Here is a 14371-nt window from a genome sequence, read left to right as displayed (position 1 = left end):
GCTCATCTCAGTCACAGCGTGAAGAAGTATTTCATGCTTTATAAAGGGTTTTCACGGAAATACCGTGTGCCCGTGATTTATGCGCATGTGTGTCAAAACCTCCCCCGGTCCCCCAGTCAAAAATATGATTGTTACTGTCTGGTCCGTGTAGTCAGAAAGTTTGGGAACCCCTGCCTTATAATGTGTGAGTTACAAATCAAAGAAGTCCAACAAACCATAGATGTCAAAGTCCCACATCTCACAACTCATCTGGATAAAAATGTACACCATCGCAGATGTAGATCTGAACACCACCTGTGTCACATGGTCATGAGACATTTAAGAGAAATGAATGACTCTACATTAAATAAAGGCTCAAGTGACCAAATTATAGTAAACAGAATAGAGTCAGGTCCACATTATTACAGTCATTAATACTTAATATACATATCAGTATCCAAAAAATTTTCAAAGATGGGGGGCAGCTGTGGCTCAGTGATTGTCTCTAAATCAAAAGGTTGGGGGTTAAATCCCTGACTGCCACAGTAACATGTCAAAGTATAAATGTAAAATGTAGTTCGTTCCTGATTGGAGATTGGCACTAAGGCCTTTGCCATCCGTGTGTTTATGTAAGTGTCAAAGGGTAAATGTGACATGTAGTGTAAAGCACTTTGAGTGGCTGGAAGACTGGAAAAGTGCTATACAAGTACAGTCCATTTACCATTTACAGTCCATTAAGATCAGGACAGAAAGTGAGAACAATATGCAACAATTGTCCCCAGCCAGACCCAATGTCGAGTTCCCAGCCTGGTCAGCTGGGGTGTTTGTATCCACACATCTTATAACTAAGTTTAAAACACATAGTGGAAAAATTATTGCAGTACATGTGTGCAAGGGGCTTTACACTACTTCAAAGCCCTTCCAATTTTAAGCCACAGTACTGTTTTATGTATACTAACCCACATATATGCTATTCCACTGTTAAAAGAAAAGGGTCAGATTCAAAGATTTGGAACACTTTGTGTGCATGTGTTGGGGAAAAGTGTTATCTAGGCACATTGGCATCTACTTTCAAAACTTTTCTCACCCTCGTGTCTTCACTGATGTACCCACAGGTCACTTTCTCTCCCTTCACCCAGAGCTCACTGGTTTGGGCTCTGAAAAATTAGCATGTATGTAGTGATAGTATATTTCTATGGCAAACATTATCATTGCAATTTTACACAAAGATAACACAGCCACAACTGCAGAGATTAAAAAATAAAATAATATAGCGCCCATCGTGTACATGTCCAATATCTTGTTTAAAGCCCCTGGAAACCCAAATCCACAAAATCCTTCTCACTATGCAGTTTAAAGTCTTATGTACATACTTGTAAGCATGTTAAAAGGTTTAGAAATGACTTTCAATCCAAAGTGGAGTTATTGCCATTCTTACTTTGTTAACTTCCCTGACGCTGGGGTTAAATTGGGCGTGGTCAGTGAAGATATTTATGTCGGCATAAATTTTCTCGAACCAATCATGAAATAATCAACAGCAGTTGCCCCGCCCTCACAGGTGCAATAACACTTCTGGGCTCGCGATCAATCCCTCTCTCTGAGTCTGCGCTAACTCGTGTCCACGTACCTGTTGCAGTTACCTACCTAACGCTCGCCTTTTTTCCCCATCATGCCTGTGCGTGCCGTCCCGGGTGCACATCCACCATCTGAGATGACGTGTCATTTTTTTATTTTCTAAATGCGGCGGACTTGGAGAAGCAGCAGTGTTTCCGCCACATACATTTAATGAATTGTTGCAGCCGCTGCTTCAGAAGTTGTAATTGAACGACTCTTTGGAGATTTCCGCTGCAAATCAACGATCGTCCATCCTCTCCTCATTGAGGAAGACCACTGAAACAGTGAACTCGTGAAGTCTTGGCAACCACATAAACAACAGCGGGACCAGTTTACTTCTAACGGCAAAAGAGGGTCCGCTCCGCATCGCTGACATCGGCATACATACGCAGTTCTAATACGCAGTGTAAACAATCCACGTGCCCATATCAGCTGTGCGCTCAGTATCAAACTTTCAGCTCCCTGGTTATCTCCCTCCAGCAAGCTGCACAATATTATACTGAAATGAGGAGATATTGTCTGTCTAACTCCGTACATCCCTACTGTTAATACATTGATTGTCGCGCTTTATAAAGCTTATAAAAGGAGATGTCGTTTGGTAACGATCGATCGTTTAGATCGCTACGTCATTAATAACGTCCCTCGTGCACACGCGACTCACGTGCTGTGAGAACTGAATTGCGAAAGAGAAAATTTGTAACTTTTGTGACTTAATTAAACAGACTGCTGATGAAGACCGTCAACACAGCAGAAAGAGAGACAGACAGAAGCGGGGGCGGGGGGGTTGAGCGGGGCCAGTAGTGTTGCAGGGAGCAGAGGTGCAGGTGTGTTGGGGGACTGAAGCAAAGTGATCAGGTTAACGTAGTTTGTGAATTAAAACTTAATGAGGTGAAGAAGAAAGAACAATTAAAGTGTGGAAGTAAGAAACAACCATCTACAAAGAGGGTTAGTCTACATGTGACGTGCTTCTCACAGAAATCATTGATATATGAGATTCATTGAAATCAATTAATTACAAAGTCTGTAATTAATTAGATTCATTTTTTTAATCACCTGACAGCAATAGTTTTGATATGATGTGCACATGTGCACATACCTGGGTGGTACAACACCCTCTACCCTGCTGCTGAAAAAAATCCTAGAGGAAACACTGCTTTCCCATGCGCCATCGTTGTGTTGACAGTTGCCATGAGAACTCGGACAGGCGGACCCCGGCAGGTGTCAATCAACACGGGAGCTGCCACGCCTACACAGTCCTGAGAAATTGTCTGCACAGCCAAACGAGCTGTTTTTCAAGAAGATTTTCTAGTGGTTCTGAACGTTTATTTTCACTCAGATTTTTGTGGATGCTTTATGACACACTCAACTGATATCATACATGCATTTTTGCTATTTCAAGCTGAGTTTCCAGGGGCTTTAACATTTGGAGAGTTTTGCTGTCAGTGCTATTCAATTATAGAAAAGTGCAAGTATGTGTTGATTAATGGTACATTGTTCTTGTTTAAATGCATTTTTCCAAATTAGTGTTATTAATGAAATGTAAGCTTAGTACCTTATTCCTGCAAACTCCACTTTCTGTGTCACATAAGCACATGTGCTCACCTGGAATAAAGATGGTAAAAGTTACATCCTCATGTAAATGTTCTATTACTCATTATGCCCAGGCATTATAACCAAACCTGTACACAACCCACCAGGCTCTTCTTCAGTCTCCACATGTCTCCTCTGCCGATGTACTGGTCTTTGAACGTCAGCTCAACCAGGTCCAGCGTTACATCCTGCAAGCAAGACAAAAAAGACTGAGAGATTCTGTTTAATGACAAATGGTGGAGAAGCAGACGGGTCACAGTAAACATACCTTTGGGTCAACAATGTTAACAATGACATCCTGGTAAGCACGTAGTTTGAAGGCTTGTGCTACAGTCTGGTCCACACTGATTGTCTCTATACAGAAACAAAAAATCCATCATGCTTAGTAGACCATAAATAACATTAGCATTTTCAGTGTATTGAATACATTTATATAAACACATCGTTAATACATATAACATATAATTATAGCCCAGGCTCTGATCGTGAAGATAGAAAGGATTCTGCAGTCAGCTTAGGTAAGACAAAACAGCTTTGAATTGATATTGGAATTGGTTGTTGTCAGGCTTTGTTACGGCTGAGCACTTGAGTTTCACTCTCTGAGCATCAATAGGTGAGGTCAGCTGACGAGAGTCACACCCTCTATTGCTTGCTGTTGTGAAATCAAACAGGGGTGGGATTTTCACTAAAAACCCAAGTTACATGTGAGCTTGAATCTAAAACTGCCAAGAGAACAAGCTCTGATTTTGAAGATAGGAAGGTTTCTGCAGTCAGCTTAGGTAAGACCAAACTGCTTTCACAGGTAATCACAAAGGCAGCTTGTTTTGCAGGCATGTGTTGTTGGTAGGGGTGAACAATTCCAAAATTTTATTGAAATCACAATATGCTTACTTCAATTTTCATAGGAGGCACAATATTTGTTAAAAGTGAAATATGTGTCAAAACACCATTTTAGTTTAAATATTGGGTTGCAGAGGTGTCCTGGGGTCCGTTTCACAAAGCAGGTTCAACAAACTCTGAGTCTAACCCTGAACTCTGAGTTGATCTACTCTGAGATAGGAAATAGGAATTATAATGTATGTGAAGTCAGCATCATGTTAGGGATAAAGCTAATGCACATTAAAACAGCCACTGAATGATATTTAATCTCTTTCATATTTAGAATATGATTGAAGTGCTTCCATGTATGTTTTTTCTCCCGCTGGATTGCTCCTAAATTAATATAAATTTTAGCTTCCGGTCATGATTAAGTATTCAATAAATAGACCAGTTCAAACTTGCAAATTAACTCGAGCAGCAGTTTCTTCCCACGCCGCTTCTCTCTCTTTTGCAGCTGCAGCCGTGTTACTTTATTTTTCTAAAAACATGCTCGTATTCGCTGAACGTCCGCATGAGGATTTCGAGCTCCACTGGTGTGACGTAGGAGGACCTCTTTTTGTGTACCGTTGCCATGGTGAATCGTGGTGTTGGGGCTCCATTAATGCTGACTTTTTACAGTCAGCGTGCACGCACTTAACTCCGGCTGAACCTACTCAGAGTTGATTGAACTAACTCTGATCAGTTGTTCTGGAACCGAAAACTCAGAGTTTCCTATCTCAGAGTAGATCGACTCAGAGTTCAGGGTTAGACTCAGAGTTTGTTGAACCTGCTTTGTGAAACGGACCCCAGGTTAGGTTCATATAGTCTGTTACTACGGTAACTGACCGAGAGCTTAAGTTACCTCCCTTTGTGAAACGGAAAACTCAGAGTTTCCCTCATTTCAGGGTTAACAAACGGACCCCTGGCCTACACATCATATATAAACATAAGTATCAAATATCTTTGTTTGTACTGTTACCCGCAAAAATCACACCAAATTATTTTTATGTTTTTCAATGAAAATGAGAATGAGGTAAACATTTTCATTCCCCTTAACGTCGCAAATCGAATCGAAATTGCATTTGCAAGTCAAAATAATTGCAATTAGATTCAACATTGTTTAGCCCTAATTGTTGGATTGCATTTAATTATCAAGAACTCCTGTTATTTTTTCCACCACTTGATGATCTCTGGGGCTTTTTCAAACATTTAAGGTCATTATGTTTAATATGCCAATTATTTTCTCAACTCATATCAATTTATATTCAATACATTTTGTTCAATAAAATGATCGATGGTGAAAATATCCCACAAGGTTTTCTGAAACCCAAGAGGATGTCTTCAGATTGCATGTTTTGTCCTACCAACTCTAGTATAAAACAATAACATAAACAATTAATTGCTTTTCATAATTGCCTATAGATGTCTACATTAACAAATTCATTAAGTAGTAATTTCATTATTTTTTAAAATGTGTCCATCTTGTTTGCATTCCTTCAATATTGCAAACATGCTTCTACATATAGTGCAAGATTATAATTCATTTACCTTTCTGAAGGTCGTCTTTTAGGCTTTTCACTTGGAGCAGGAGAGGACTATGAATTTCAAAAGAGGCAATAGCAGATTATGGGCTCAGAAGTGTAATATTTAAATTGGAATTAAGAAATGAAACAATATTCAACAACAATACATTGATCTTTGTATTATTCAGGCTCACCTGTATTCATCTGTAGGGTGTGCAATCTCAATTATATCCCTTAGACTGACTTGTGGGAAAACTTTTGGGTTGACAACCACTTCATCATCTGCTCAAAGGCAAAGTTAATTTGAAAACAATCACAGTCTTATAAAAGAGGAATAATATATTACGCTACAAGAAATGCAAGTTATTGCTTACCACTTCCACCAAAGCCTTTTTTATGCAGCACAAGCTTATATGACTTATTGGTCTTCATGATGAACCAGCTGGGGAACCAAATATCTAGTTAATTTTTTTATTCTCAAAATTGAAAGCAAAAAAACATGTTGGTGGAATTTGCTCACTTGTATTGTCCTTCTATCCTTAAACTCAATTGCTGTATAGCATTGTATTTCAGTGATACAACGTTAACTGATTCATTAAAATGATCATTTATACGCTTCAACACTGTGTTGTAAGTTTAAGAAAGTTGCATTTGACTTAAAGGCCGTTAGGAACATAATACCCTATATTACACAGTTAGAAGGATTTTGTGGATTTGGGTTTACAGGAGCTTTAAATAAAGTTGTTGAAACTGATGTTCTAAAGCAGGGGTGGCCAACCCTGCTCCTAGAGAGCTACCTTCCTGCATGTTTTTTTGCTCGTTATCAACCAACTGAAGCTTCTCAGGGGATTGATAATGAGCAAAACATTCGTATCAGGTGTGTAGAATAGGGAGAAACCTAAAACATGCAGGAAAGGAGCTCTCCAGGAGCAGGGTTGGCCACCCCTGTTCTAAAGTTTCCTGTCGACCTATGATCAGCCGCCAGCCAAGCTTTTTATGTACCCAGACCAAAGTTACCGTAATCCTTTCTCTATCGTACAGACCTATAATTAATTTTAGACATACAGTATATATTTACAATCAAGTTTTTTTTAGGTATGCAATCAAAAATTCGATTCGTAACAAAAAGTAACCACAAAAAATCTTAGCAGCTCAAACAGCCCTGGACTGCTCGGTTAGCATGTAGCTAATTTCACATTACTTACAGCTAGTGTAAACCAAGTTAACTAAGACTAACCCGGCGTTACATCAACTTGATGCGATGAGTAGTCGTGCATATGGTTGAAATAAGTGACAACGACCTTGTGAAGGGTGAAGATATAAAGCTGTTTTCTAGCTAACTAACGTTCGCTCACGCTGGTGGTACTTCCTCAAAAACATTGAAATGTGTGATGTGATTGGTTCGTCTTCTTCCTCTTATCGTCTCTCGGTTTACTGGCGGATCGCAAACAACTTTAAGGTGCATACCGCCCCCTACTGTACAAGCGTGTGTAACATCATGTCAGTCTACTCACTTCTTATATTCTTCCCATCAAACGGGTGTCATTGAAGAAATAACCAAGTGCCCGTCCTGACCGCTGTCTCCTGTGACTCTTATCCCCTCTCCCTCTCCTTCTGTTCCAAGTATCCCCTTCAGACTCCACTCCCGCTCCATGTTACAATGTTACAATTTCATTTAGCAGGCGATTTTATCCAAAGCTACGAACATCTGAGAGTTAATACAACACAAGCAACGACCAATACAGGAGGGAACAAAGTCAGTAAGTGCCAACAAACAGCTTCAAGTGTTGTTGTTGTTGTTTTTAAATATAATAATCAGCAGCAGCAGCATCAACAAGCAGTGGCGCCTCCAGGATTTTTTCCTGGGGGTGGCCACAGAAAATCTTGGGGTGACACACAAAAACCAATGTTAGGTGTTCAATCAAATTTCAATCAAATCAAATTTTATTTGTGTAGCGCACAATCATAACCAAAGTTATCTCAACACTTATTGTTATCTCGTCTCTGGATGTTCACTGATTTGAGCTGAGCTGATGCCATCCGGACGATGAATGTTAAAGATGACCACTTACCTAGGATCACTTTCCTCATGGCAGCTATTCCCCATTCCCCAAGAGGTTGACACAATATTTAGAGAATTCATATGGAATCACAAGACACCTAGGGTTAGCCGTAAGAACTTATATGTAGACAGGGAAAAGGGGGGCCTTGGCCTTCCCAATGTGTATAAGTATTACATTGCATTTCATTCTAGATATCCTTTAAAATGGGGCTATGGTTTTAATTCAAGAGACACAAGATGGGAAAATACAGAACAGGAAGATTTAGACATGTTAAAAGACAAAGTCTCACTGCAAGGGCTATGGTATGGTCCCCTACGTAAGAACATTGACAACCCGTTGATTCCGTTTTCTTGCTCCATTGTGAAAATTGTCCAGAACCTGATAAATTTTAAGGTCAGTAACTCCCCAAGTGTTTTGTTATGGAACAACGATAGGTTCATGTTGAATAGCAGGCACTTAGAAATGATGACTGGGAAATGTATTAAAATATATATGATATATATAATTGTAGTGGATGATCCGAAGATGAAGAATTAAAATCATTAACTCCTTAACAAAAACAGAATCTTTTTCTTCCTGTTCACATGACCTCTGGGTCAATAACGACAAGTGAAGCCAGCTAATTTATGGCTCTTGACGACTTTCCTTGATTTCTGGCAAACATCAAAAGACTCACTCGAACAACAAGATGGAGATATCCAAAAACTGTATGAAAATAAAGAACTTTATGATTAAAATGTACATTTACTAATATGTTATGTGTAATAACCAACTGAAGTTACTGGACTGATGCTTAATGTTGATTGTTGATTCTAAATGTACAGAGAGGATGAGTGGCTATCTGCCCACTCTCCCTCTCATCCCCCCTTTGCCTACAGAAACTACAGTTCTGTGACTCTCTGAATTTCAGTTGTTCAAGAAACAGACAATTCCTAAACCTATAGGCCGAACCCTTAATTAATACGTATTCTATTACTTCAATTATTTTACATTATTGTGTTAGACTTATATTTCTGTAACATGTTTCCTAAAGTCTCTGATAGGAATGCATGTGTACATTAGTGCATAAACCTAGGGAGGATGTTTGAGCAGACGTCCTGACACCTCCTCATGGGCTTTGCACTCAAAGTCATAAAGATGACAAAAGTAATGCTTCCCAGTGATATCCCAGGTCCCCAGACACCTCAGGAAATGACCTTTCAGAAGATAAAGGGGTTAAACAGCAACAACCCTTCTACCTCTTATACCATGGACCCCCTAACAAGGGATTAACAAATAAACTATTTCTTATGGACTGAACAACGCTCAGACAAAACAAAGGGAATCAACAAGAACTGGTTGATAAGGACACTGAATGACAATGGTTGCCTTTCCTGTGTTTTGTATATTGTGTGAATTTATCTGCCTGCAAGATCTCTCTGAGCACCTCTGCACGCCACAGGACACAGACACATTCCTGTGGTAGAGGGAGCATTGATAAGACTATTAAAGTTATTTCACTCACTTGGTGTACAAAAGAGTATACAGATGCATATAGATGAAATGTATGTGTACAGGTTTACTTATTTGTCATAACAACTAAGGTCGTCATCTATGTGGTTGTTGAAATCGTTTCATACTTTTATTTCAATTGATGAAGTTTTATTCGGTGAGTGATTTTAAGTATTTGGTCTTATTTCAAAGGAGAGAGAGCAAAACTTTCAAATATGGTAGAATTAAAAAGGTGAAGCGAATTAATATTAAGTTTGTTAAAGAAGTTTAACTGAAAGAATCAACAGATGGTTTATGATGGGGAGTGGTCAGCAGCTCCCGCCAATGCAAACACCCCTATCACAAAGGATAATACCCAAGGAGAAGGGATAAGACTAGTCTTCTGCTGGGTCCTGATGTGATTCTCCCTCTCTCTGGCCTAATGGCAGAAGGCCGGAGAGAGGGGGGTAAAGCCTGTCGTCTGGCCGCCCAAGGCCCGCTGCAGAGTTCTAGCCACACCAAGCATGTTGGAAGGGACATCCAACCAACCCGTGAAGGAAACTTCTGATTTCGCAAACAATTAGAACTTTGAGTCCTGCCAGTCAGGATCCCTTATTGCTGCTTGTGCTCTTCGCCTCTGGTTCTCACCTTGATGCTGCCCTGCGGAATGCTGGGCCAGAAAACGCCGCCTGCTGCGACTCCTGAATCCTAATTTGCACTGAACTTGCCTGAGAGCCAAATCTTACGACTATTGAGTAAAAGCTTTTGAATGAAGATGACGTAAGAGACAAAGACTTTGAACAGAAGAGACTTTGAATATGGCAAAGCTGCCATTATGACCCCCCTCAGCCAAAGGACATGAAGAGAAGCTCCAGCTGCTGCTGAGAGAGATGGAGAGACACAGACTCAAAGCCTGCAGTCTGCAACGTGGGACCCAAAATGCTGAGGCCGCCAGGAAGAACTTCTGCTGCTGCCACTCTGCCCATCGTCAGGTGAACAATACTATTTCAAGTGTTAAGAGTTGATGTTAGACAACTGATGCTAAATTACCAATTGAGAAATTAATCAAGAGACTTAATAAGCATTAGACCTAAACTAGGATCCTTGATCAAAATTATAGTTAAACCTAATATTAAATTGCTTCACAGTCTTCCATGATGCTCCTCAAACTATCCACTGCCGAATGGTGTTTTATACATTCAATCAGTTGATAAACCTCCAAAGATACGGTCACTGATTTGACTTGACTTAATGTCAATCCTATTTAGAGATTGTTCATTGTGCAACCTATTCATTGTGCTCACTCATTTATTCCTCATTCATTCATGTATTTTCTATTTAGTAGTTTAGTCATGTAGTCAGTAGTTTAATAAATTTCTCATTCATAAAGACCTTGATTCTGTGATTTGTGTGTGTATGAAATGGTAAAGTCACTGTACACCATGGCCAAGAACCTCGTAGCAACCCTGAGATCACAAGCCTAAATTAATTAATAACTAATTAAAAGTTTTCACTGTTTTGTCAAAATTGGGTGGCGTCCAACATTTAATTTAAGGTAAACCTAAATTCTGTTATTTAGTAATGAACTAATCGTTTCTTGGAGCCGAAGATGACTGCCCTCACTCTCCTTCAGCTTGTACACCGATGTCTGTAATAATGATGCAAAACTTTGATTTATGGATTATTGTTACATAATTTGATATTAATTAGTTATTAATTATAAGTCCTTTGAGCCGCTACATAATATATGATAATAGAAATCCAGATGACAGAAAACTGAGAACTTTTGATGAGCTTAAAGCTGCAAATGGAATTGAAAATAAAGACTTTCTTAAATATTTGCAAATTAGATCACATTTGACCAGATGTTTAGGGGAAGCTGTAATCATACCCAAGATGACAAACACTGAATCTAGGTTAGAATTAATATTGAGACAGAAGGACAAAATAGCATCGAAATTATATAAATTGATGAACACAACATCTGGAAACAACTGGAATGCAATTCAAAGAAATTGGGAGACCGACGATATATCTTTGGAAATTGAAGAATGGGATTATGTCTGGAAAATACTCCACAAACATCCAAATCAGTAAAGAATGAAATAAACAATTATAATTTTGTAAACAGAACATATTACATAGGATGGGTGCACCTGACTCTGATCTTTGTTGGCACCGCAAACAGGATAAAGGAACTTTTTACCATATTGTTTGGGCTTGCACTAAGGTAAAAACCTTCTGGGAAAATGTTACACAATCTCTGGGAAAGATCATTGGCTATACTGTTCATTGTGATCCAGCTATGTGCCCTTTGAATTACAGTGTTGTAGGAACCTGGTCTAAACATGTCAAAAAACTTTCTGAAGTTTATGACAAAGAACAATTATGGAAGGTCATACTAGACATTGTTTGTAAAATACCTACTTTCCCCCTGAATCTCAACACTTTGCATAGGGAGTCTCCCTATGCAATATAAGTGGTCGATATAAACACCCTCTTAATAATGGCCTAAGTCAAGTTTTTCAGAAAACACAAAAAACTGAAACAAATATTGAATATATGATATTTAATAATAATTTCACTCAAAAAGTTTTTGACAATAGATGACTATTGACATATAACAATGTCTGTCAATTATGTAACATAAGAGGAATAAATGTCTTAGGCAAATTTTTGAACATGCCTTTATGACTTAAGCAGTTTTAAACCTTAAACTGTGTCAACAATAAAGCCTAACTAACAAACTTACTAAACATAATGCTGAGGAGGCGTGTGCTCCTCACTTCTCCCCCAGCTCTTCTTTGCCGGGTTCTTGACTGATGCCTATTAATGTGGCAAATTGTCAAAGAAGTGATGACACTCGACGGGCATGACATGTTTCATTGAACAGAGGTCCTGGAACTTTCTCTACTTGATTGGCAGAGCACATGGAGACATTCTTATCCATGTTATCGGATATCGGCGACGATTTGGTCACGAGGGATGTAATTAATGACGTAGCGATCAAAACGAAACAAACAAAATCATTACCAAATGACATAATCTTTTACAAGCTTATAAACCGCGACGATCAATGTATTAGGAGTAGGGACAAACAGAGTTAGAGACAATATCTCCTCATTTCAGTATAATATTGTGCAGCTTGTTGGCGGGAGATCGCCAGGGAGCTGAAAGTTTGATACTGAGCCCACAGCTGATAGAGGCACGTGGATTGTTTACATTGCGTGATAGAACTGCACATGTATGCCGATGTCAGCGATGCGGAGCGGACCCTCTTTTCCCGATAGAAGTAAACTGGTCCCACTGTTGTTTATTTGGTTGCCAAGACTTCACGAGTGATTGATGTCCTATGACTCCTGTCAATGTTTCAGTGCTCTACCTCAATGAGAAGAGGATGGGCGACCGTTGCTTTGGTGCAGAAATCTCCAAAGAGTTGTTTAATTACAACTTCAGATCTGAAGCAGCAGCTGCAACAATTCACTAAATGTATGTGGCGGAAACACTACTGCTTCTCCAAGTCTGTCCCCATTTAGAATATAATAGAATGACACGTCATCTCAAATGGTAGATGTCCACCCGGGCATGATGGGAAAAAAGGCGATCGTTAGGTAGCTAATTGCTACAGGTATGTGCAGAGACGTTCAGAGTATGTGGACAGGAGTTAGCTCAGACTCAGAGAGGAGCTGAGTGTAATTGCACATGTGAGGGCGGGACAACTGCGGCTGATTGGTTCAAGGAAATTTATGACGTTATAAATATCATACATAACCATGCCCAATTTAACCCCAGTGTCCGGGAAGTTAACAAAGAAAGAATGGCAATAACTAGAGTTTGGATTAAAACATGTTTCTAAAATTTTTAGATGCTTACATCTAATGTACGTCTATGTACATAAGACCCTAGATTACATAATTAGAAGGATTTTGTGGATTTGGGTTTACAGGGGATTTAGGTTACATCAGGGATTCCCAAAGTGGTGTGCCTGCACCCCTAGGCATGCACAAGCTGCCTCTAGACACTGCACAACAGGCATACTATAATACCAGTCACATGATGTTATGACTACTAATATTATGTTCAAGTGAGATTTTCATTGAATAAAAACACAAAAGTAAACAGGGTCTTTGTGATTGTTATAGTTATAGTTATACACATAATTTCTAGCTGTTAGATTACAACACGGTATATTTAAATCTCTCTTACTTAGATCATGTAACATGGAAAAAATGAGACAAAAACTGTGAAATATTGTTTGAAAAGACAGAAAAGAGTTCACAGAAAGCCGATCACTTGTAACAGCCACAGATTCTGGAGCCTTTCCACTCTTTGCTAAATGCTAGCTTCATGGACTTAGCTATTTTGCTGACTAAAATGCTGACTAAAAAGACTAAATAACTGTGCAATATTTATAGCCTAGCCTATATTATAGTAAACCTCATCACTTACCAATAGGGGACAAGCCCTGAATCATGGAAATAACTTTAGTTGCTAGGTAGATTTTCGTTCTTCTTGAAGCAGCCAACATCTTGAAAAGCTTGTAAAATTGCCTAAGTCACATTGTATTTTGCTTCAGGCAAAATAAAACGACCTAAGTCACACTCTTGACATAAGCTGTTATTCTACAGTGGAAGAATTGCACGATCTGTTCAACTGAGGATGCAGGCGATTTTACCAGACGGGGCCAGCATCATGAGGAGATGATTTAGGCAAAACAATAATTTTTGTCAAAAAATGACTTTGGCAATGGCAATTATTTTAGGAAGGTGACGATATGTCCCTTGTTTTTTTACTATGTTTGACAGATGGCTCGAAATATTCTTGTATAGTTTATCTGGTACCTCATCTCAGTAAGCTAATTATAACGCCTCTTTTTTTCTTTTTCTTTTGACTTATTTTATGTTACTTTATTTTATCTATTTATATTAGTTTTTCTTTCTTACTTTTTGTAGATACCTATATTGGTATGCAAGTAAAATATATTTCCTTTGTTTGTTTGTTGAGCAAATCATTAAAAGTTCAAGTGAAAACAAATAAACAACATGTTCGTTGCCTCCTGCGTTGCCTCTGCTGCATCCTGTAGGTTGTCAGGTTTTGGAGCACTGCACTAAAAATCACCTAATCATGTTTCAAAAGGTAACGTAAATGCAAATATTTAATTGGAAAAAAGGTCATAACCTCTTGGTCTTGATAAAAAGTAAATTCCTTACAAGTCATCAGTCAGTTTTTTTTATTACTTTATTTTTCATCTGAGGGTGAAAAAAATTGCATGCT

General features: G+C 38.8%; 1 protein-coding gene across 9 annotated transcripts in view; it reads right to left on the bottom strand.

Moving 5' to 3' along the window:
• depdc5 (DEP domain containing 5, GATOR1 subcomplex subunit) overlaps window positions 1-6936 on the bottom strand; it is a 57477-nt gene extending 50541 nt beyond the window's left edge. For 6 of the 9 annotated variants that reach the window (XM_069684061.1, XM_069684067.1, XM_069684070.1 and 3 more), the window contains exons 1-9: window positions 6802-6936; window positions 5939-6006; window positions 5759-5846; window positions 5590-5636; window positions 3452-3537; window positions 3288-3371; window positions 3146-3195; window positions 1067-1136; window positions 216-294 (exon numbers count right to left, since the gene is read on the bottom strand). In XM_069684061.1, the coding sequence (XP_069540162.1) occupies window positions 216-294; window positions 1067-1136; window positions 3146-3195; window positions 3288-3371; window positions 3452-3537; window positions 5590-5636; window positions 5759-5846; window positions 5939-5996 (562 nt within the window). In that variant the 5' untranslated portion in view covers window positions 5997-6006; window positions 6802-6936. Of the gene's footprint in view, window positions 1-215; window positions 295-1066; window positions 1137-3145; window positions 3196-3287; window positions 3372-3451; window positions 3538-5589; window positions 5637-5758; window positions 5847-5938; window positions 6007-6769 lie in introns of all 9 variants that reach the window. The other 3 variants (XM_069684062.1, XM_069684064.1, XM_069684063.1) reach the window with 3 other exon arrangements.
• Window positions 6937-14371: the final 7435 nt, after the last annotated feature.

Source organism: Semicossyphus pulcher, unplaced genomic scaffold, assembly GCF_022749685.1.
Source record: "Semicossyphus pulcher isolate SPU_LCO1_2020_fin unplaced genomic scaffold, fSemPul1.0.p SCAF_7, whole genome shotgun sequence".
Taxonomy (NCBI): Eukaryota; Metazoa; Chordata; class Actinopteri; order Labriformes; family Labridae; genus Semicossyphus; species Semicossyphus pulcher.
This window is presented reverse-complemented; position numbering and strand designations above follow the sequence as displayed.